General features: G+C 43.8%; 3 protein-coding genes across 4 annotated transcripts; 2 read left to right on the top strand and 1 right to left on the bottom strand.

The window, feature by feature from the left end:
* Positions 1-557: 557 nt before the first annotated feature.
* On the bottom strand, positions 558-7,960 carry hephl1b (hephaestin-like 1b). Of its 2 annotated transcripts, none has more exons than XM_085935773.1 (20): positions 7,683-7,960; positions 6,426-6,670; positions 5,612-5,824; positions 5,350-5,535; positions 5,021-5,275; positions 4,616-4,784; positions 4,245-4,384; positions 4,045-4,176; positions 3,761-3,966; positions 3,529-3,673; positions 3,207-3,419; positions 2,767-2,983; positions 2,558-2,697; positions 2,340-2,465; positions 2,165-2,271; positions 1,524-1,755; positions 1,302-1,441; positions 1,078-1,231; positions 974-994; positions 558-873 (listed from the first exon to the last, which is right to left on the bottom strand). In XM_085935773.1, exons 1-20 carry the CDS (start codon positions 7,853-7,855, stop codon positions 794-796), a joined length of 3,294 nt encoding a protein of 1,097 aa, XP_085791899.1. In that variant the 5' UTR covers positions 7,856-7,960; the 3' UTR covers positions 558-793. The 2 variants fall into 2 exon arrangements, with proteins under 2 accessions (XP_085791899.1, XP_085791900.1); XM_085935774.1 differs by having other exon boundaries at positions 3,529-3,670.
* An 871-nt stretch (positions 7,961-8,831) lies between these two features.
* On the top strand, positions 8,832-13,039 carry tmem135 (transmembrane protein 135). Its single transcript, XM_085935775.1, has 15 exons — positions 8,832-9,018; positions 9,328-9,455; positions 9,575-9,667; positions 9,746-9,779; positions 9,855-9,920; positions 10,001-10,047; positions 10,112-10,153; positions 10,231-10,401; positions 10,478-10,547; positions 10,625-10,792; positions 10,881-10,944; positions 11,012-11,088; positions 11,228-11,326; positions 11,403-11,470; positions 11,605-13,039. Exons 1-15 carry the CDS (start codon positions 8,881-8,883, stop codon positions 11,753-11,755), a joined length of 1,416 nt encoding a protein of 471 aa, XP_085791901.1. The 5' UTR covers positions 8,832-8,880; the 3' UTR covers positions 11,756-13,039.
* A 205-nt stretch (positions 13,040-13,244) lies between these two features.
* On the top strand, positions 13,245-22,541 carry ltn1 (listerin E3 ubiquitin protein ligase 1). Its single transcript, XM_085936553.1, has 32 exons — positions 13,245-13,533; positions 13,736-13,942; positions 14,036-14,134; positions 14,340-14,570; positions 14,641-14,693; positions 14,776-14,956; positions 15,038-15,211; positions 15,270-15,460; positions 15,609-15,759; positions 15,836-16,081; positions 16,159-16,455; positions 16,536-16,754; positions 16,884-16,925; positions 17,003-17,192; positions 17,265-17,504; positions 17,580-17,733; positions 17,836-17,986; positions 18,070-18,274; positions 18,349-18,505; positions 18,580-18,693; positions 18,785-18,912; positions 18,991-19,126; positions 19,191-19,335; positions 19,413-19,626; positions 19,734-19,971; positions 20,203-20,280; positions 20,355-20,541; positions 20,619-20,784; positions 20,855-21,075; positions 21,182-21,376; positions 21,448-21,615; positions 22,013-22,541. The coding sequence occupies exons 1-32, from the start codon at positions 13,492-13,494 to the stop codon at positions 22,073-22,075; spliced, it is 5,283 nt and encodes a 1,760-aa protein (XP_085792679.1). The 5' UTR covers positions 13,245-13,491; the 3' UTR covers positions 22,076-22,541.
* The last annotated feature ends 698 nt before the right edge of the window (positions 22,542-23,239 follow it).

Raw genomic sequence — 23,239 nt, 5'->3', positions numbered from 1 at the left:
CTTTGTTTTTGTCTTGTGAAAATTCAACAAATTAGCACATGATGGATTCTTTTAGATAAGGATGAGTGTTATTTTGTCATCCGATACTGCACTGATTAATTAGTTCCCTACTGGCCGCTATTTGTTTCAGCACTTAATTGATTAACATGGAAATGAGTCGCTGAGTGGTCAATCACATGAAATGTGTGTCATTACAATGATCATCTCAAACTATTCACGTTTGATCACCGGGTCATTGATTAATCAGATTGCTTGAGTTTCTGAGAGTGTTTGACCGTGTGTGACGTCATGTCAACTGTGCATATCTGTTATTTTGGCAAATATTGATGTGCCTCATGTGGAGATGGTGTTGAATAATCTAAGTGCTGCTGAATGTTCAGGATTATGTAAATGCTGTGTTGATCAGTACTTTGTCGCAACGCAATCTTGTGGTACATAGAAGCCCTTACAAACCCATTTAAGAGGGTCATCAATTGCCTGTATAACAAACAGCGCCACCCTGTGGACGTATGTCATCACATCGCATTGCACAATTGAATTTACTCAAACACTCAAAACACAACTGACAACATTTTTATTGTACAATTACATTCATATCAAAATATTTGGTGCAGCAGTCGAGTAAATGCCCATAGTGCAACTTGACACAACATAGAAAGCTTCTATACATATAAAATAGTTTTGTAGTAGTCTTACACACACGACATTTGCGTTAAGGTCAAGTAAACAAATAACATTTGGTTTTGCCCCATTTTTGGTTTTCAAGTGTATTTTCGACAGTTCACAGAGTCTGTCAGTGCATCCCGGCTACTGCCAAAAGTCCAATTATGAGGGAGCGAAATAGAATCTGCCAGGCACCTTCAGGAGCTGTAGCTGGTTGGACACATACAACATGATGTATTATGGGATTTTTTTCATGTAACATTCGTATTGACTACCGTATTAAACGATAAGATCAATCATAACATCTTACCACGTGATTTAAAGTCTGACTCTGAAAAAGAGCAAATATAAAATATTCAAAGCAATCCTTAATGATATGTATGATACTCATGCAAAGCCGCTATGCTAACTTACTGTTGATGATAAAGGTGGTCTCCATGCCGGCGTGGATGTGGTCAGTCACGTGACAGTGGAGGAGCCACGTTCCCGGGTTTCCGACCACCATCTCCACCGTTTGAAAAGTTCCGGGGAAGAGATCGAAGACGTCTGCGCGGTGCACGCGGTCAGTCTGACAAAAACAATCGTATTGTCATGTACATTCAATGACGATGAACATCTTGTATGTGTGTAAATCTCACCTTGTAGGTAAAAGTCTCAGCATGGAAGTGTACAGTGTGCATGTCCACTTCATTGCCCATGCCTAGTAAATACCAATCAACCATTTGTCCCTGGGTCATCACAAGTCCACGCAGGTTGCCGTACAGTTTGCCATTAATTCCTACAATACACAAATTTACAATAACATACAATAAGTGCTTGCTAGTCAGGAATTCTAACCCAGAAGAGGAACTGTTTCTTGCCGTGCATCTTGTTGCTTTCCTCAAAGTCTTCATCCGGTGTGAAAGTGTCAGGGTCTTCCCCGAGGTACGTTCTGATGTTCTCTTTTAAATAGTGGGACTGGTTTTCATCGTGAACCATGAAAAAAAGAGCAAACTCCTTCGCGATGTCGAGACGCTCTCGCTCGGGCCCTTCGCCCCTCAGAGTTCCGGGTCTGCAGACCACCAGCGGGCCCAGAAGACCACTGTATAAATCCTGAACATGCACAAATGCTTCACTGTTAACATGAATTGTGTGTTGTGTTTAAATTCCACTTCTGGACAAAAGTATTGGCACGCTTGGGGATTCTCTCGACAGAAATTGGAAACCTCCATCTCCTCAATCCTCTTGATTTTCATTCTTTGGGAATGTGTGTTCATTCATGCAGAAAAACAATTGTCAGGTCAAAGGGCACTGATGCGGGATCACAATCTTTGTTCTAGCTCATTCCAAAGGTCTTAAGGTTCCAGGGAAAATCAAAGGGTTGAGATTGATTCATTGAGTGACGAAGAAGTGTTTCCCAACCAAGTGTCATTTCGACTTCCACATGACAGGTAAAGTGGATAATTAACACGTTCTTATGACACGTTGTAAACTGTGCCTTTCCATGTGACTTTGACTGTACCTTGATGAAGTTGACGTCAGAGTAGTAAGCGTAAGAAATGCAGTTAGGATCCGAGTCACCCGGGCCGGAGCTTTCGGGTACATTCCATGCCACTATTGTCATAAAGCCTGATAATTGAGAACGCTTAATGAGCAATTAATAGTTAAATATTTTTTTCTTTTCTCCACACTCTTACCGGATTGGACAGGAGGAGAAGGGTTTACGGCCTTAACTCCATGCGCAGCAATGCTAAATGGATGCTTTGCTTTGTTTTTGAACATGATCAAAATCTGCTCTCCCACCTCGGATTTGATGAGTGGACCTAAATGGAGAAAAGATAACAACGACTTGGATGTATTCTAACTCTGCCTTACAGTGCATAAAGACCTGAGCTGAAAAAAAAAAAAATCTTACCCAAAATTCCCAAGTGTTCCTGATCGGCATTCCTTTTCTTCTCAACTGTGAAGGTTTCATCAGTGTATTCTCGATACACCACCTTCTTGTAGCGTGAGCCAATTCGGTTTTTCCCTCTCCCTACAAATATATTGCCTGGACTGAAAAAAATAAAAAATCCTCCGTTAATAACCAATTGTAAATTCTAGTATTGTCAAAATTCCAGATACCTTTCCTGGGATGTGCTGTGGTGTTTCTCCAGCTCCCAAGCTCTGCTGGGTGAGTAGTCCCACTCTATTTCTTCAGCGGCGATATAATACTGAACCCTTTTGGTCGGCGCTGTATGTTGGCTCTCGACTTTGCGGCCTGGGCAGGAGTTGACCCTGTACTGTTGCTTCATGCCACCTGAGTAGTGATCTGTTACTCTGCAGCTCACTTCGTAAGTATCTGTTGGAGAACGCCATAGTTGATAGATAAATAGTGTAACTTCTCCTTGAACTTCTCAAACATCTGCATAGGATGCAAATACTTGACACATTTTTATTGCAGGAAATGACATAACGTGCTTTCCCAGATAAAGGTTGAGAACATTTCAGGACTGTTCCTGGAAATCCGCACATCAATTTGGAAATACAGGATGTGGTGTCGTGCATGTATACGTTGGACTGACCAGCAATGTGCGGCTGCATCTCCACAGTAGTCGTGGTATGAGGGAATAGGTTGAGGGTGTCCCGCGTGGTGCCCTGCTTCTTGAAGGTGTTCCCCTCAAAATAAACACCGTGGATGTCTACCTCGGTGCCCAGACCGAAGGTGTACCACATGACTTTGTCTCCAGCGCACATGTCCAGTCCAGGAAGGTTTCCGTACATGCGCCCATTTACGGCTGTTGAAATGAAAAGTTGTTGCAATTTCCGTTGTAGTCGTTGTGCGCGTGCAAGATGCACGATGTTGATGTTTTATGGTTCGTCTTGTATCAATGATGAATTGCTCACCATGCATCTTGTTGCTCTCCTGGAAGTCTTCATCATCTACCATTGTCTCGCTGGTGCCAAACATCTCAACGTTCTCCGTCAAATACCAGCTCAGGTTTTCATCCATGACAGAAAACAGAAGAAAGAACTCCTTGTCCACACCCTTCTGTCAAAATCGTCAGGACATTAGGTACAGTCAGTGCAGTTCTGCACCATTTCAAAGCACAAATAACATCTTTTTATGATGAGTAACCTGAGTTCCATTCTGCCGCAACGATCCTCTGGTGCACACGAGGAGCGGGCCCACTAATCCCGCGTTGGTGTCCTCAACAGGTGACGTTGCAGAGTAGTACAAATACGGGATGCAGGGAGAGTCTGACGATGATGGTCCTTCCAGGACCTGCCAGGTGTAGGTGAAAATCTCCCCCGGAGCGACGTCAGCGCCAGGTTTGTCAACACCTTACACACGGAAAGAACTGCAGTTCTTACACCCGTTATTTTATTTTATTTTTTTACGACTCCACACCATTTACTCACCATCGTTATAGTTGCTTCCTTGAAAGCGTTTTTCATAGTGCAGGCCATGAGGATGGATGCTGTAGCTTCGATCAGCTCGATTCAAGAAGGTCACTCTGAGGGTTTCTCCTTCCTCCGCCCTCAAGATCGGACCTTAACCAAAACAGGGCACATGAGTTGAGGGGTTCAAATTTCACCTTTGAGGAAGTGAGAAGCCTCACCTAACATTCCCAAGTGGAGAGAATCCGAACTCCGTAATTTTTCCGTGTTGAAGTTATCGTCCGTGTATTCCTTGTAGAGCACTTTTATGTAGTCGCCTCCAATCCGACCGTCATCTTTCCCAAAAAATGTCTCAGATGGACTGTAAAAATAAAAGCACGTGTCCCCCCCCTTTACACTCGATTTTGTACAAAAAATAAAGCTAAGATAAATGATAATGGAATTAGCATATTACAGTGCATGCAATTTTCCAAAATATAATTAAATGTGTTTACATTCAAAACAAAAGAAAATAAAGTTCAAGTAAAGTTACTACTCAATTTACCCCGAGTTTACAATCACAGTATTTCAGTCAGTCCTAATGGACTCTTACCTGTCGGTGTCAGTGAGGCTAAGATTTTGGATCAAATCCTTTTCGGACGGAGCGTAGCTCCACACCACTTTCTCTGCTGCTAAGTAGTAATTCCTGACAATACCACTCATCTCTGTGGAGCTGCTGTCATTGCTGCAGGACTTCACTTGATAAAAGGCCTGCATCCCAGCTACAATTGGAAACAAACGGGAGGTCTCGGAAACTCAACCTTTGGTCATGTCACGGGTAAAATAAAATGCAGTTATGGGGAATCGTATTTCCTTGGTTTTACTGTGTTTGTACTATGCAGATCTGAATCGCATTCCTGTTGGAAGGATTTTTAACAGCCTTAATATATCGTGCAAATTTCTCATGTTGACAGTACGAGACCGGATGGGGGGTGGGGTTAAAGGTCAAGCACCCAACCTTGTAGATGGTCATTAACTTGGCATGTCAGCAGCCATTTGCCCTCTGCTGTCGGGACCATCTCAGCTGAAGCAAAAGTAGCTGGGAACAAGCTGATTACGTCGGTTCGGTGGCCGCGGTCCAGTAAGGTATTCCCGTGGAAAAAGGCAGAGTGAATATCCACCTCGTTACCCATGGCAAACAAATGCCAAGACACCGCACGGTGCTGGCAGAGCTCCATTCCGGGCAGGTTACCAAACATGTATCCGTTAATGGCTATGACACAAGGGGACAAAAATAGATTAGAGGGAAGGAAAACAACAAAAGGTGTTGTGAAGAAAATCTCTTGCCGTGCATCAGGTTTGACTCCACAAAATCTTCGTCTTCACGGTAAACCCCCTTTGGATCGATACATCTCTGAATGTTGTCCTCGAGGTACCAACTCAGGTTCTCGTCCACTACGGTAAACATCAGGAAGACATCCTCGGCCACGTCATTGCGAGCTATGCCCTCTTTGCCGCTCTCCTTCAGGATTCCTAATGTTTGGAAAAATAAAATCCTCTTTAATGGTGACACACATAGTGATTTTTTTTTTTTTTTTTGCCTACATACCTTTCTTGCACGTTAGCAGTGGTCCTACAAGTCCAGAGGTGATATCCCGGGGAGCGTCCAAGTGAGAGTGGTACACCCAAGTCAAGCAGTTGGCGTCGTCATCAGTAGGGGCATATTCGGGCCTGACCTCCCAGCGATACGTGTAGCTTCCTCCAGGTGGTACGGCGTCATCGTCCTTGAGATGACCAGATGTCCCATCTGGATATAACGCCCCTGGGAGGTCAAGGAGTCAATTTACATTTAAAATTCACTGGAAATATGATGTGACTTCTATGGTGCCATCCTAAATGGAAATTTGTTTATGTGAGCGCTCAGCAACTAAAGTGCACTAGACATGTGACAGTTGTTTTTTTTTCAACGTGAGATTTTTGCTGATTTCCTCAGTATTTCTTCAAGTGTGGCAAGAATGGAATCCTCCTTCCTTTTTTTTTTTTTTTTTCCTCTCCAAACCCTTCCCCCCCTTATCAAGAATCTTTTGTACCAATGTAAATAGACTGCTAAGGTTTAGGCGTGTCTTATCAAAGCCGGAAGAAACTTTTGTATTGTGATTTATCTTATTCATTGCATTTCTACTTTTGGTTTAATTTCTTAAGAGGAATCCCACTCTCCTGAATAGTGGGGGATGGGGACCTATTGCGCAACAAAGGGTGCAAAAATACTCAAGCGACCTATCTCCAAAATAGACATCAAGTTATGGATTGCTGTGGGATTTTGTACTTTTCTTTTCTTTTTCCAGTCATAAATCCCTTTTTATCTTTAAAACACAACTATTTATTATAACTATTTACAATATAATATACACTTTAAAATCCACCTTCCATGTTCTTCTCATAGAAAACTCCATGAGGATGCATTGAGTAGTTCCTGGATGCCATATTCTTCATGTGGACCACGATGATGTCATCCACCTCCGCTCGCAATATGGGTCCCAGGAAGCCCAACCAGGTGGGCCGGGGGGATTGTTGCTTGTATGTGGCATCGGTGTACTCTCGGAACATGGCTTTCTTATAAACACTGCCGATACGGTGGGGTCCTCTTTCCAAAAAGATTGATGCATGCCTGAAATGGATACATTGGAAAAATGGAATTTTCTGAATTTAGATTTAGGAATTGTGTTTTTGGTCAAATCTACTTTGGTTTCTATTGCGCAAATGGTTTTTTTTTTTTTTTTTTTTGTGAAGTAGGCTTAACTGTATTGCCCTTTTGAACTGACTCTCGAGGATGTTTGTCGTTCACACAACTGAAAACAATGTCTCCACTTTATCTTCATTGTCGTACACTGACAACTCTAAGTAACGAGCCATAGGTCAAATGCCGTTGCATTGCCACACAACAACTAAAAAGAACTGTTTGCACCTGACAACTCTATTCACTAAAGGGCAGATAGCATTTCCAAGATGCCTAAAATGTTGACACGGAAACAGGAAAGCCAAATTTGTCGAAGGTTCAAAACAGCCTATGCTGAAGTGCTTAGTTTGACACCGGCCAAAATATTTCAACCATAGTGATTACTGGCTTCTCTGACGGGAAACAAAACTGGCTGAAGTAACTAAAAAAAAATCCAGTATTATGCAATCATGCTCCTCTGGAATGCTCCGAACTAAAACTTAAATGTTGAGACAGTCCCAGTTCATCCCTGTTAGCCACGGCACATGATGGACTTAAAACTCTTCCTCACTTTGAGGGTGCCTTGTGGTATTATGTTGCCCCAATATTCAACATCTCTGTGATTTAAAGATTTAAAGATAACTGCAATGCTCTGGTCAGCTATGAAGATAAATGTGTGCAGATTTATTCCCACCTATTATACTGCTGCAGTCTGCTCAAGTATTGCTGTAGGTGCGCCACGCCGAGTATACGTATTATCAATGACAACACAGAAAGATAAGACACAAAAGAGGTCAACTACTCGGTCGTTGTCCTCTTGAGGTCAACTACTCTGGTCGTTGTCCTCTTTTGCGTGTTATAACCATTTCTTCATTGCTGACCTCAGTGCGCATCCTCCAGCTCCTAAAAAAAAACTTCAGTGTGGGCTTTTAATTGCATGGAAATAAACTCATGATGCACTCACTCATCATTTGCGACGTCCACGTTGTTCAACAGGTTTTTTCCACTTGGCGCATAATCCCACAAGTCCTCAATGACCGCAACATAATAGACCCTTTCTCGGCCCCGCGTAGCCTCCTCGGCCAGACAGAAGATAAACAATAAACAGCCACAGAGTGCCTTCAAGGTCCGCTCCATGGTCACGCGAGACCCGAGAGAAGTTCCTCCGAAAAGAAACAAATGGGGGCAAAAATCTACGGAGCGTTTCAGTGCGGAAGAGCGCAAACTGGACGCAACAAGTCAGAGGACTTGAGAGTGTGTGCGAATGAAAACAGTCAGTCTATTGAGGCAGCATAGAGACCGCCTCCCTGGAATGATGCATATTAAAAAAAAAGACCGCAATATTCCCAATTATGACACGTCCGTCATAATTCTGAAGCACTACAGGGAAATCAAGGTAATGATAGTAATTGCGTGAAAGTGCACAGTCAGGAGTCAAGGGAATTTGTGAAATGGCTGTTTAATTTCCACATAGTAGAGACTCATTTTTCGCATTACGTGCTTTTGAATGAATTTAATGAGAGGAAAAATTATGGTATTGATTTTCCGGGAGCTCAACTAAAAAAGTGAAATTTATAGACTAGCTGTGAAGTCAAATGCTTTAATTTTGTGTTTAAAATCATTTGAATTGTTTGGTGAATTTGTTTGCTTGTTTTTCAACTGATAACTAAGACAAAATCTTATTATTGTTGTACATTGTCTAATTAGCAAATTAGACTGTAGTCATTAAGTACTAGAATAATAATAATTCCCAAAGCATCCCCTGATCTTAGGCTCCCAAAAGGGCAAGGAAAAACTCAAAAAACCCCTACAAGGGGAAAAATGAGAAACCTACAGTACATAAATATCACTTTACATAATTAACAGAACAATACAAAATTAAGAGGTTAAAATAAAAATAAAATGTTGTACTGTATAGCAAAGTAGTGTAGTATAAAAAAAACGCAATAACGTTTTTAATCATGGTACATTTGTGTACATTGTCTTATTTATGCACCTCAAATATCGTTGTCATTTTTTATTGTACAAAATCATATGCATATCAAAAAGTATTGCGCAACATTTGACGCAAGCGAGGTCACGCAACGCGAGCGCGCACGTCGGCGCGTGTCCGTCCCGCCCGCCCGGCTGGCTGTCACTTGCTAGCACGCGAGACAGCAGCCATGGCTGCCCTCAGCAAGATAACGCACAACTGCTATGAAATCGGTCACACTTGGAACCCGTCATGTATGGAGTCTGCCGTAGAAATAACGAGGTGCGCTCTGGAGGTCTCCTTCAAAATATACGCCCCTCTTTATGTGGTGAGTTGTAGCATTTCATCGCACATACGCATGATGCTAAACGTTAGCCGCTAGCACATTCCAGTTGAGGGAATGTTTTAAGTATGGCTAAAACTCTGCTAACACACGTTTGTGACTCCAAAGGATCGCGGAGGTAGTCAACAAGTCTGGCTTCACGTCTGAAGCAATATGTCAAAATGGTTTGCTCGAAAGAACGACCGTTTCCTCTTGTTATTTTTGATATATACACATTGTTACAGCCGGAATATGAGCATTGTCAAACACAGTTTGGCTCGATGCTGACAGTACTCTGACTCTTTCATTCAACAGATAGCAGCTATTCTTAGAAGAAGAAAGAAGGATTACTACTTCAAAAGGCTCCTTCCTGAGATCTTACAGTCTACCTCTTTCCTCTCGACGAATGCAGGCCTCTATATAGTCTTCTTCTGCATTCTCAGGTTGGTTAACTCAGTCCCTTCCTACAAATGTTCAATTTTCTTTCGTTGAATCCACTGAGAAAGTTACCAAGCGCTTTGTCGTCATTTTCACTCAACAACACTGAATATTTCCACCGAAGGAAACTGCTGGGAGGGTTTTATTCCTGGTCTGCTGGGTTCGGCTCAGCCCTACCCGCCTCCTATCTTGCGATCCTCTTGGAACGAAAGAGCAGGTGAGATTGTAATTCTCAGAATGTGGCATCCACTTCTTCCCCATGTCTTTTCATGATGTCCTATTTCTCCTTGCACAGGAGAGGGCTTCTCACGATATACATGACAAATCTCGTAAGTACTGCTGTGACACATTTGAATTCAGACCATCTCCGTTTGTTTGTACAAATGTGTGTCGTCTATTTGCAGGCAACAGAGACCTTGTTCCGCATGGCTGTGACACGAGGCTTCATCAAACCTATCAAACACGGCGAGGTACAAGACAAACGAGTTTCGCTGACGTGATTGGGAAACTATTTTCAGACCACCTCTTTTGCTCCCCCCCCCCCCTTTAGGTGCTCCTGTTCTGCATAACCGCATCCCTCTACATGTTCTTCTTCAGGTCAGATCAAACATGCTGTCATAGCCTAATGTGATGATTGATGTCAAACTGTGTTTTCCCACAGGAATAAAGACGGCCTTAAAGGCTTTTCATTCTCCGCATTAAAGTACGTTACTCGGCTTGATTTTTGCAGCCCGAGTGACACGAATTTAATATTTGCGCCGCATATTCTCCTGCTCTCAGATTCATCGTCGGCAAGGAAGAGATCCCATCTCATTCTGCTCTGGCCGAGCAAATTGCTGCAACTCCCCAAGAGGTGTCAGACTCCTCAGAGGCTTCACGCGCCCCGGCAACGCGGAGGGACTCCAGGAGCATATCTTTGCTAGCATACACCAGGGAATTTCTGGAATCAATGTGAGGCACATCGGATTGTGAGGAATTTGGATTGGAGTAGCTCAGTAGTCATCTTTGCATCTCTGCAATTATCCAGATGCAAACGAGGTCCAAAACACAGATGTTGTAAACATCGTCATGACAACTGCATATCGTACTGCATTAAAGTAAGTCCACATGCTTACGTGATGTTCCCATTCTCTGAATTGCCAAGACTCATTTTTGTGCGATGCTTATTGTTCAGGGTTTCGTGAGGATGTTCAGCGTCGGCTACTTGATTCAGTGCTGCCTTAAAGTGCCCTCAGCTTTCCGTTACCTCTTCTCCAAACCTTCACAGCTCCCTTCCCTCTTCTACAACAAAGACAACTTCCAGCTCGGTGCCTTTTTAGGCTCCTTTGTTAGCATCTACAAGGTCAATTTTGTTTTAGATTGTTGGAAATTTCCAGGTCAGAGGTTTTTTTTTTTTTTTTTTAACGTAAGTCCCTTTCTGGTTAATTTAGGGAGCAAGTTGCTTGCTTCGGTGGTTGCGGGATATTGACGATGAGCTCCACGCTTTGGTGGCCGGTAAGTCAACGATGAACCATTCAATGAGCCATTCTCATGATGTAACATTGCTTATGTTTCTCCTCAGGCTTCCTGGCGGGAACCTCCATGTTCTTCTACAAGAGCACATCAATATCCATGTATCTCTTCTCTAAATTGGTGGAGGTAAAGGGTCAAATTTCGATTTGAACTTGTGAGAAGTTTGCACATTCCGTTTAGAATTCAACTGGAACATTTAATGTTTTCCCTTGTCGTGCGGAGTTCATCAATAACTCTACACGCGGCAACCTTTGCTCCCCTCCAGACCTTGTACTTCAAGGGCATCGAGGCCGGCCATTTCCCGTACTTCCCGCAAGCCGATACCTATCTCTATGCCATCTCCACCGCCATCTGCTTTCAAGCTGTGAGTCAAACACAACACACCACAGTGGAGCTCATGACACCACATGGGACACGTGATGATAAATTGTCATCATCAGGCTGTGATGGAAATGCAAAATCTTCGACCTGCCTACTGGAAGTTTCTTTTGCGTCTCACCAAGGGCAGGTAGGATGCATTTGTTTTTTTTAAGTGGCAAATCAAAACAAAGAGAATTGTGAATGCAATTTTTCAATGTGGAATTATCGTTAATTCTATTCTCAAGACAAACTTTTTTATGTACACGATATTTTGCATTTTAGGTTCGGCCTGATGAACCGACAGCTGCTGGATGTTTTCGGCACGCAGGCCTCGAGGGACTTTGGAGGTTTTGTGCCCAAACTGGACCCTTGCTATGTTTCAGTGCCCAGGCACACAATACTTCCACCAGGGGGCGACGTTCAGCTTGGGTGACTTACATTAAGTGTGGAGGAGAGGTTGTGGTAATCAAAAATAATGATCTTTGAGATGAGGTATTTGAGGGGTGTCTTGACCAGCCTTTTCTGAGTTTTCGGGGATATGGCCAGATGCATTTGATGCATATGATGGCCTTTTGCTTGCTGTCTGAACGAAAGAAAATCTGCAGTGATCACTTGTGCATTTTTCCGGTAAAATGGCCATCAAGGTTGTAGCATTCCACCACTTACCTTTTTCTGTCTCAGGTTCCCTCGCGGTTTTTGGAATGGTGTTTTGGACAAACCAGATCATCTATCAGCTATTGACAGTTGAACAATGAGGTTGACTGTCGAACTTTAACACAGGTGTGAGTTTAACCCACTTAATCCATTCAGTTTGATCAGTCCAACCAAAAAAAAAAAAAACAGACACAACCCTGAGCTCCCTTTTTAACTTGCAACATTGCTGTGATTTAGCATCCATACTTTTGCACTATCATCATCTCTAGTTTCTTTGTTAGCCATACATCTCACTTCTAAGAAAGCATTCAAACAAATAACTTTGTCTAAAGAGGGTGTGGAAAATTGACTTTAATGACTTTTATATAAACAGTTGGGTTTCTGAAATACTTAAAATTAAATTGAGCAGCCAATTAAATTCCTTGGAAGCTGCCAATTTCCGATAATGTGAATGAGCCATGTCATTAAGATACGAGTGATTTAAATTCTGCGAAAAAAAAAAGATTTCTCTTACAATAATACATTGTCAAGTTTTGATTGACCAAAATAGATGAGATGTATGTCACATTATTTTAATTTCTTGTTTCATATTACTAATGTGTGCAGTTTGAATTCACAGCAAAGTTAAATGTATCTAATGTTGAGCATCTGTGCAAAGAAACTACATCATTTTATCTTTACATTTGTCAGATTGCAGTTTACCTACCTGCAGGAAATATTTTATTTGCAGCTCAGACAAGAGCTCACCTCCCCACATTAATAGCGTGTACCCAAAAACTTTCTTAACATATTTTACACAGTTGATTTTTAACTTCAGGTTTATTACGGTAAGCGGACTTGGTCATGTATGATTGGGCTGTAAATTTCTACTTGGTTTCTAGACATTTGACATCCAGCACTTCGGAACAGCTTTAGACACGTGACCTCTGTTCGATAAATTGTGGTAAAGATGACAGCACACTAACACAATCTATGTTACATGTGACACAAATGTAATTGTCTGCACATGTTTATGATTCATGTGAACATGAAGTATTAAATATTTTTTAATTTATATACTAAAGTGTGTTTTATTTTATGTAGGTTTGTTACTAATGAACATCATGGGTCATTTGAGCGAATTTATTATTTTAGAATTTGCACTTGGCATCAATCAATACCCAAGTAATTCTCCGTTTCTGAAAAGGTTGGTATTGCGTCATTGACAAGTGCGGTGCGTAAACGGAACTGACTCATGCCTTTTCAGTGTAAAAGCTTTTATACATACGCAAGAACGGGCATATTTGAATTCCGCCGAAGCTTATGAAGGAGATATTAATATTTAGTTGTGTATGTCTGATTGAAAATGACCGTTAACCCCTGTGTCTGCTACGATTTTATTCTTTATTGTATTTTGAAATAATTCTGAAGCATTCTAAATTTCCGGATCGTCATTCGTCACATGTAGCATGCTGTGCATCAAGGAACTCTTGAAGTTTCGTTGCTAATATAAAGATTACCTCATTTTTAGTCCCCATGGGAGGCAAAAACAAACAACGAACTAAAGGAAACGTTCGAGTAAGTACCAGTTAGCCGCCATCACTGTGTTTACTTAGGGCAAACTTGGTGATAGCATTGAATGCTATTGATGAAGGCAGCTCTAGTAGCGCAGAAATATTTGTTTACATGTGCTTGTACCATTATGAACATTTACTTCACCGCTACTGTCGCTTTGCTTTAGTGTGGTTTTGAACATCAGCTTTCCCTCTTCCTACGATAGCCGTCCAGTAGTGGCCGGGCTGCAGAGGTGTTGACCAGAGAAGGTGGCGCTATACCGGGATTCGTTGGTTTTGAGACAAGCGTTTCTTCGGAATTGAGTTACGTGCCAGCTTTCCATGGAGCAGAGGAGCTTGACAACCTTGTCGATGCAGACTTTAGATTGGTGCTCAGGAAACTTTCCAAAAGAGATGTCGTCACCAGACTGAAAGTAAGTTGACGCATTGAAAACGCCCTACATGCACACACAAAATCGATGGCTTGATGGTGGTCAAAATGTATCCACTGTCTTTCGTTTTTCCAGGCTGTGCAGGACTTTGGTTCAATGTGTCAGGAGCGTGACGCTGAAGATGTTAAAGGGGTCCTTCCATATTGGCCTAGAATTTACTGCAAGATATCAGTGGTGAGTAGCTAATCTTGTATTTTATTTGACACGTGTCAAGAATTCACCTCAGCTACAACTCCAGAGTCATAATAAACCCAAGTATTATATCTCAGAATGTCAATCACAACTGAGCAGTATCTTTTTTTTTTTTAAAGGCATGATTGGCAAGCCACGTACATTTCATAAAATGTCAGTTGTACATTTCCTTTATCGTGTCTTTCAGGACCATGATCGGCGAATCAGAGAGTCCACCCAGCTGGCCCTTGAGCAGCTGGTACTGAAAGTGCGTCGCAGCTTGGCTCCTTTTCTGAAAAGCTTGATGGGCCACTGGATCCTGTCCCAATGCGACACTTACACACCAGCAGCCTCCGCCGCACGCCGAGCTTTCCAGGCTGCCTTCTCAGCCACCAAGCAGCCAGAAGCCCTCAGCTTTTGCAAAGATGAGATCCTTAATGTGAGTAGTTAACGGTGTCTTTAAAGAGGCTGGAGATTAATTCTGCTTCATGTTTTTTGAAACGCTGCAGGTACTTCAAGATGTCTTATTAAAGGATACCGCTGACACACTCAGTGACCCTCAGTAAGCCAACCTCAGTCATCCTGAATTAGCTCCTGTTTAACATGTTACATAATTGGATTTGATATTTTTTTTTTTTTCCCAGAACTGTGACTGAGGATGAGCGAGAAGCCAAATATTTGCGCATGCTGACCAGCTCTCTTCTGGGGGTGAAGCGACTGCTCTCCCTGCTGCCTCAGAATGACATGACCGCCATGGATCACAGACTAGCTCATCTCGTCAGCCCTGCCAAGTTCTGGAAGTACAGCAAACACAAGGCACCACAGGTAAATTCATCGATAATCTAGTGCTTCAGTTGCCTTTAAATAGCCCCTGACTTAGTAGTGTGTAAAATGTCTTCTTCACAGGTAAGAGGGGCTTTCTTCGAGATGCTGTGCTCTGTGTGCGAGTTAACGCCGAGCCTTGCGCAAAGTGAGGCGGCACGTCTCTGCCCAGCCGTTCTTCTCAGCGTCGACGACACAGATCCGCTGGTGCTACCTGCCGTGTGGGAGGCTGTTCTCCATGTGGTGTCCTCCATACCTGTAAGAACCCTCCCAGTCCTCTGTAATGACGTATATGTTAATACCCTTCTCTTTGCAGGATTGCTGGACACACATCAACTCAAAGAAGGGCTTCCTGCCCAAACTTTGGTCTCTGTTAAAAGAAGGGGGCAAAGGCATGGCAAAAGCCCTTCATCCTAATTTGATGCCATTCCTCAGCAAACTGCCTCAACAAGTCACCGACCCAGCCTTGGACTTCTACACTGGTTTCTTCACCTCACTCATACTTGGGTAAATCTTTCAAATGATGCGGTCTTCGCCGATATCTTGATGCGCAGTGTTTGTGACCCACTTGTATGCAGTCTCATCTCTAAGCCATTTCTAATAATAGTGCTATTTTGTTTTCCTGCCCACCATTCTGATCATGTTTGATGTTTAGTATTTCCAGTGAGCGTGCGGCCAATAGCCCCTCAGAAAGTGCCGTGATTGTGACTGCCACCGTCGAGTGTTTGAGGTTCTGCGTATTGGGCCATTTGGAAGAAGAGGAGGAGGATCAGTGCAAAATCCGGACCATGCTTATTTCTCAGCAGGTGAAATCCTCACACTTTCTTGTTTCCTACCGTGCAAAACAAGACCCGTTCTCACTTTGGTCGTTTCCTCACTTAGCTCCTGCCGCTACTTGAAAGCGCTTTTGAGAACCCCATCCTTCAGAATGGTCCTCTCTTCCTGTTGGTCACTGAAATGCTTGTTTCCTGGGAGAAGAGGGCAAGCAGTGAATCGACAGCATGCAAGGATGTCTTTCAAGAGCTTGTGGCAGACTTCTGGGAAGAGCTCGGCCTTGCGTTTACGCGCCACGCAGACAGCGAGGAAGCGGATCGACAAGCTTTGGAGGGGATCGCCGCCTTGCTGCAAGTCAGTTTGCTCCATTCTCGCCTCGAGGCTCAAATAGATCAATGCGGCTGAGCTCTCTCTGTCTTTCATCCCTCTAGGTGATGCGCTATCCAGAGCGAGTCAACAGAAAACATACGCTGAAGAAAAAGTCGGTCAAGATCAGTTTTTCTGAATCTGGAACCGGCGACAAATCTGGCACAGAGGGAGGCGAGGCGGCAAAGACGGAGCTCACGTCCACTGTGGTGTGCAGTTCCCCGCAGACGCGCCATTTTGAGGATGTGGTGTGCCAGCTGGTGCAACTGTGCCTGGTGTATGTGAATGAGAGAAGCTCAGAGAGACATCTTGTCTTCCTTTCCCATCTGCTGCAATCTTTTCACACACTTAATATATTCACTGTAAGTTTTTATGACCCCCCCAACCTAATCTTGTCATCTAACTGGTGCCAATGAAGCCATTAAACTCAATTTTGTTTTAGACGTTGGTCGAGTTGGACGATGACGTTAAAGAAGGCAGCGAGCAGAGCGTGGAGGGGAGAGCAAACAACCCGGCCGTGCGCTTCCTGCTGGAGCGAGTGGTTCTGTGGTTGGCCGAGAAGGAGCGGACAGACACGGAGCACCTTGTGGAGATGCTCTTCAGCTCATTGTCTTGTTGCAGCCGCCAGGAGACCACCCGCATCCTTGACCATATCACCATGGTAACATCCATCCAGACATTTAAGTAGCACGAATGAAAAAGTAAATAGTCTCACGTGTAAAAACAGGGTGTTTTTCGGTCTCTGATGGCCTTACCTTTTTGAACATGATGTCCATTGTGTTGTTTGCAGATGGAACTACACTGTGGAATTACTTTGCAAATCATCCAGAGGGTATGTGTCCATTTCCTAACAAAGACTCATGCGAGCATTAGGATGTCAATTGCTCTCTCCGCTCTCTTCCCGACCAGGTGTGTGCTGACCAAGACACGCTTGCAAGTTGTAGCGAGTGGCTCAAAGGTTCAGTTCTGGGCGAGCATCTTCTCAGGTTGACCAAGGAGCTTTGCGAGGTCGGACACGGCAGCTCCAGCTCGGCGTCTTCTAGCAGCTGCCACAGTTGGACCCTCATCAGCGTGGTTCTCTCACAGCATCATAATAACGGTAGAAGGCAAAAGTATTTACACACTAAAGTAAAAGTCGAGATACTTCAATGTCTTTTTGTGTACACTCTAGAACCTCTGATTGGGGAGCCGTACATGGAGAAGATCCTGGAGAATCTGCACGCAACGTTGTCCGAGACCAAGAGTCTGTCAGACGCGGGCAACATGGAGCCGCTTGTCTCCTTCATCTGCGACGTTGCCTCCACCTTCTTCTCGTCCGTGCAAAACTGCCTGCTGCTTCCTTCCGCTGAGGAACTCCTGCTCACAGTCTTTCAACTCATCGCCCAAGATCAAACACACACTTATCTGTCAGGTAAGGCTATGACACATCTTGATCTCAGATCTGTGCTTGAGAACGAATGTGTATATATTGATCTCTCCCTGACAGACTCCATCTTGGATAAATTGGCCAAGGTATGCGTTGCTGGGGTCCAGTCGCTAGTTCAACACTCTCAGTATGAGGTGGCGCGAGGTGGTTTCTTGCACAGTGCCGCCCTCTGGGTGCAGAGCAAATTACTCACTGAATCTTTGGACATCAAAAGGTACAAACCACTTCCAAACTTTTTCATATTTTCAGCTGTAAAGAGGAATGTGAAATTGAATTTGTTTTATGTCGGTGACCTTTTTGTGTGTATCTTATTTAGTTTGCAGTATTTAGTTCAGGCTGTACAAAGCATAGTGGAGACCATCACCTCTGTCTGCGATCCAGACTCTGCCATCCTTTCCCAATTTTTTACCCACTTGATGCCCAGCGTTAGCGGATGGACAAAACTCAGACAGGCCTTGCCATCACATGTAAGAAAACAAACTTGGGCTGTGGACTGCTCGTGTGTTTTATTTATGCTGATTTTTAAATCAAACACTTGTCTCTTCTGAAGTGGGTCAAGACATCTTTGCTGGCAAGCCGTTTCAGGGGAGTTTGCGAAAGCTCCTGCAAAGATACGTGGAAACTGAAAATGCCAAAAGTCTTACCAGCCCATTTAAGCGTCTGTGCCCTTCTAGGAAAGGTGTCTCGTGCTGCCTTACTCTGTAACCAAAAGGACGACAAGTGCCAGCCACAACTGCCAAACATGATGCACACAGGTAAATGCTTCAGTTATACCCCTATTTACAGTTCATACATGATGTAAGGGTTTTTTTCTTTTTTTTTTCTTCAGTTGCAGAGCTGCTGTATTCACTGCAGTGGTGTCAGGAGATGGAGAATGCGCCCACTATTGTTTCCACCTATCACAGCCTTCTCATTGAGTGGGGGCTGTCAGGGGGTCTGCATGATTCGGCCACAACCACAGATTTGCTGGAGATGCTCTACTCAAGGTCTTAATCAACTCAAGGTTTTTAATGAATTTGCTTGTACTTCCAAAAGGATAAAAAGACAATGTATCCCGTAGATCAATGGAGCTTGGTGGTTTGTGGTCTCTGACGCTGCAAAATTACATCGATACCCACGACTTGGCAGTCACTCACAGCACGAGCCTGAGGAAGCTGTACGGCTCTGTGGAGAGGTCAGTGACAATTAACCTGTACTCACGAGTCCCCGCTTAACACCGGATGACTTGAATCGAACGGCATTAAGTCTTTGTTTTCATATCTCAGTTTTTTGCCGGTGTCGCCAACCCAATTGAGCACGCTCCAGGTGCTCTGCCCCACCATGACGCAGGAAGACCGACAGACTCTGGTCGCCCTGGCAACGGCTGCAATTATCAACTGGGAACAAGATGACGGTAAAAAGGCTTATCACGCCTGTCCTTCATTTCAGTCAAACAAGACCGTTAACTTTTTTTTTTTTTTGTTGCTCCCAGATGTGTACGGGAGTGTGGCGGTGCTGCTGTGTTGTCTGCAAGCTGACACGGAAGTGGACGATGAGGTGGTCCAGGCTGTATTGTACACCATGACGGAGTGGAGGACCCACAAGGAGGATTGGTTCCTCTTTGGCAGGTAAATCCCTTTGTCCCAACATTCTAATGTTGTAGCTAAAAATGCTTTCTTCTGTGTTGATCAGTGATCTTTCTAAAGCAACTACACAACAGCTGAACCTGACAGTGGAACTGATGCGCTTCCTGTCCTGGCTGGTGACACGCTGTCCGTCAATTCTCGGGAATAGCCAGTGGGATTTCTTACTCTGTGCTATGTTAGCCTGGTTAGAGGTGAGCTTCCATCGTTCCGCTTTTGCTCCCTCCACTACATGCTGGCATCTCATCCGCTGTCTTGTTTCTAATCTCAGGTGGCCAGCGAGAACGTGAGCAGCCTGTGGAATCCATGGGTGCAGCTGTTTGTATGCGAGAGCGCCGCGCTGATTGTAAACCTCAGCCGGTTCTTTGCGTCAGCACCGCCTGATGTCTTGGAGAAGCTACCGCCAGAACTGGTGGCGGAATGGCGAGACTTTTTTGTTGATGGAATCTACAGCCTGCTGTTACCCATGCCTGTCAAGATCACAGGTATTATTTTACAACAAGGTAGTTGCTCTATACAATTTAGTGCAGAAGATTAAAACAACAACAACAACAACCTCGCCTGCTTTTTCTGTTATCTCGTCTGAGTGCAGATGTCTTTAAAGAACCCGACGACCCGGTCTTTCCTCTGGCGGTGCTGCGATGGCTCGGCGTGGCTCTGACCTATGCGCCCGTGCAGCAGCTGAACCAGAACAGCCTGCCGGCAAAATTAGTTGCAGACCAGAGGACCAACCTGCCGCCGCCTCTTCAGACGCTCCTCAATACTTTCTGCCCTCTGCTGGTCTTCAATGCCCGACCTCTTCAAGTCACAGTCTACCATTTGTTGGCAAGGTAAGACTCATTTTGGACTAAATAATGTATTTACAGTATCTCAAAAGTAAGTGCACCCCTCCTTTTTTTGTAAATATTTTATTATACCAATGTATGGACCAACACTACTACTATGTCACATCAGTACAGTTGGCTTACTGTAAATTTACTGGCCACTCAACATGATTTAACACACAGCTATTTACGTTTAAGCCAGTAGCAACAAAAAAAGATCCTATCTCGTCACTGCAGGGTCATGCCTCAGCTGCCTGAATGTGACGGAGAAGGAGACAGCAGCAAGTATGAAGATGAGGGTGACGAGCCAAGCCTGTAAGTGCAAGATCTTATAAAGTATGCCGCATCAGATGAGAAAGAATCACTCAGGTTCCTGTGTTTTTCTTCAGCTCCCCTCCGGCCGCTTTAATGGCTGTGCTGTCAACCTGTGAGGAGTTGTGCGACAGCATCCTGGCAGGACTTCAAGTCGGAGACTTTGCCATGGTCTCGCCTCATAGCGTGGAGTACTCGTGCATTCTGGGCTACCTGCTGGCCTGGAAGCTACTCCTTACCTTTTTCAGGTCATCGCCCTCGCACGTGAGTACAAAGAAACTTTCTGAGCGTGGGGGCAAGCGGTCGGTGTTGACCGAGCCCCTCTTCTGATTCCTTTTCAGTTGCGTGCCCATTACGCCCAATACCTGAAGAAAACCTGCTCCCTAAACAACCTCCTGCTTCACCTCTTCAAACTGATGCCCGAGAATCCCGTCTTCCCGGGCCAAGCAGCAGAAACGAGAGACTCCAAAACCTACTTCACAGAGACTATCACGTTGGCGGTTGACCGTAAGAACGCAGAGCCAGCGTAATAGTCAGCGGTGGAAGAGGCACTAAGCCACCTTTCCCACTCCCACAGAAAACGATCACATGGAGCGGGAGCTACCCCATCTGGCGTGTAGCGTTTACTACGGCGCCGTGCAGGACCTGCCTGCTATGGTGCGCCTGTGGTGGAACAGTCAGGAGAAGCGCGTGAGCAGCACCGTGGAGAAGTTCACGACCAAATACGTCAGTCCAGTGCTCTCGGCGCAGGAGATCTCCTCCGTCCACAGCAGCACTCAAATGTTTGAAAACATGACGGTAAGATATTTGCTAGCAATTTTTTTTATTTTTTCTTGTAATCTCGAGTCCCAATTGTGTCAGCAGCCATAAAAGAAAATGGCGGTATGGTTACTACTGTCTATAGGTGAAAGCGCGCTCTGCCGCACGGGAGGTGATTGCCACCTACTCGGTGGACGAGATTTTCATCGAGCTGGTGATTCAGCTGCCGCAGAGCCACCCTCTGGGCTCCGTAGCGGTGGAGAGCGGGAGACGGGTGGGCGTCTCTGTGCAGCAGTGGAGGAACTGGATGCTGCAGCTCAGCACCTACCTCACACATCAGGTACCAATACACCAGGCCAGTTGCACACTTCTTTGATTTTACAACTGGGTTCTTCATGTGCATGTGTCTAGAACGGCAGCATCATGGAAGGCCTGGCCCTGTGGAAGAACAACGTGGACAAGCGCTTTGAAGGAATTGAAGATTGCATGATTTGCTTCTCTGTTATCCACGGCTCCAATTACTCACTGCCTAAGAAGGCCTGTCGCACTTGCAAGAAGAAATTCCACTCGGCGTGCTTGGTAAGTCATTTCTTTTACGGTCGCGATCAAAAGCGACACGTCTACATAGTATTGTGCTCCATCTGTTTGGAATTTGGGACAGTATTTCATTTGACACACGCCACTGTGTGGATTAGAATTACAGTCGTCCACTTAAACCTCCAAAGTCAAACATTTTATGACATTTGAATGTCCTGACCAATGATGTCATTAGAAAACAATGTAAGTTTTATTCATATGTTGCGGGCTCCAAAGTGTACCACTTTTCCCTTGCTCCAGATGCCCATTAATTATTATTTTTTTTAAATATAGATTTAAAAAATGTGTGCAGTAACCAAGGTAAAATGTCCTGACTGCTAATCAACACTTCCATGTCACATTTTAATTGTGTTGTCTCTTGTGCCCTTCTTCTCTGCAGTACAAATGGTTCACATCCAGCAACAAGTCCACATGTCCCCTGTGCAGAGAATCATTCTTCTAATGCACTTCTTCATTCGATTATGGTTACGTTATGAGCGGAAGTTCCTTCTAAGGCCATTCTTGACCAAAGTGACTATTAGTTTTCTGGATTAACCAGTGCAAAATGGCTGAACTATCAACACCAATCAATGCATAAAAAAAGTAGATGTGCTTTACAGTATATATATATTTTTTTCTTCAAGAATATCAGGTGTTTTTTTTGCAAATTTAAAAGTGATTAGTGAATGGAGACATTTTACACAATAGAAAAAAGGATGCTGTGTCCAATCAAGGTTCATCAATAATTTCCTAATATTTAGGAGTGTAAACAAAATGTGACATGCACACAGTTCCCACAGATGATTTTAATTCCAAAATAGAACATTGCAAATATCCAGGGTGAATCATGTGTGATAGATAATCTTGTTGTGTCTGATTGCAGCTGTACATCATGCTGGAAAATACAATAAAGTATAACTGGATTATTATTCATTGAGTCATTTTGTTGTTTATAATGAAACTGTTCCACATTTTCTCTGTGACTAAGTCAGAAATTATTACCTTTTTTTTTTTTTTGTCAAATATACTTGAATTTCTAACACATTATCTATGTCATTGTGGTTCATACCTTCCAATTATTTAGAAAATGTGATCTTCATTGGACAATAAAAAATCCTCCCTGAACAATAAACACAATGAAAAGTCCGCTGTGTTCATTTATCTTGGGGCCAACTTGATGTTGAATAATTCAACTCACCAATGAAAGCTTTTGCTTGCATCCTTAGTGGCCGTTCTTATTAATTATGACGCATTCAGCACACTTGATGAATTAGTTGCACACATTTTGCTCTGCTATCGACAGCTTCTCTCTGAGCGCCCATTGGTGTGTGTCTACATTTGTAATTCATTACGACCAACCAAATTTTATCAATACAAACACCCAACACCCATCATCATCTGCCCTTGACCTTTTTAATAGCCATTGATCTGTTTGCCCACCATAAATATTTATGTTCTTTGGCTACACACACACTGAAACCCAGAGAGCCAATATCACATCTTTCTGCTCATTATCTGCTTGATTAAGCAGCTTAGCCAATGTTTAAGAACTACTATATTGTAGTGGAGCGCAGACCAACAATGGTGCTGCCTCGAAGATGACGTCACTCCAGTTGACAACACAAGA

This window comes from Syngnathus leptorhynchus, chromosome 17 (genome assembly GCF_054491065.1).
Source record: "Syngnathus leptorhynchus isolate UIUO chromosome 17, UIUO_Slep, whole genome shotgun sequence".
NCBI classification, from domain to species: Eukaryota; Metazoa; Chordata; class Actinopteri; order Syngnathiformes; family Syngnathidae; genus Syngnathus; species Syngnathus leptorhynchus.
Note: the sequence above shows the minus strand (reverse complement) of the source record. Positions and strands in the feature narration are given on the sequence as shown.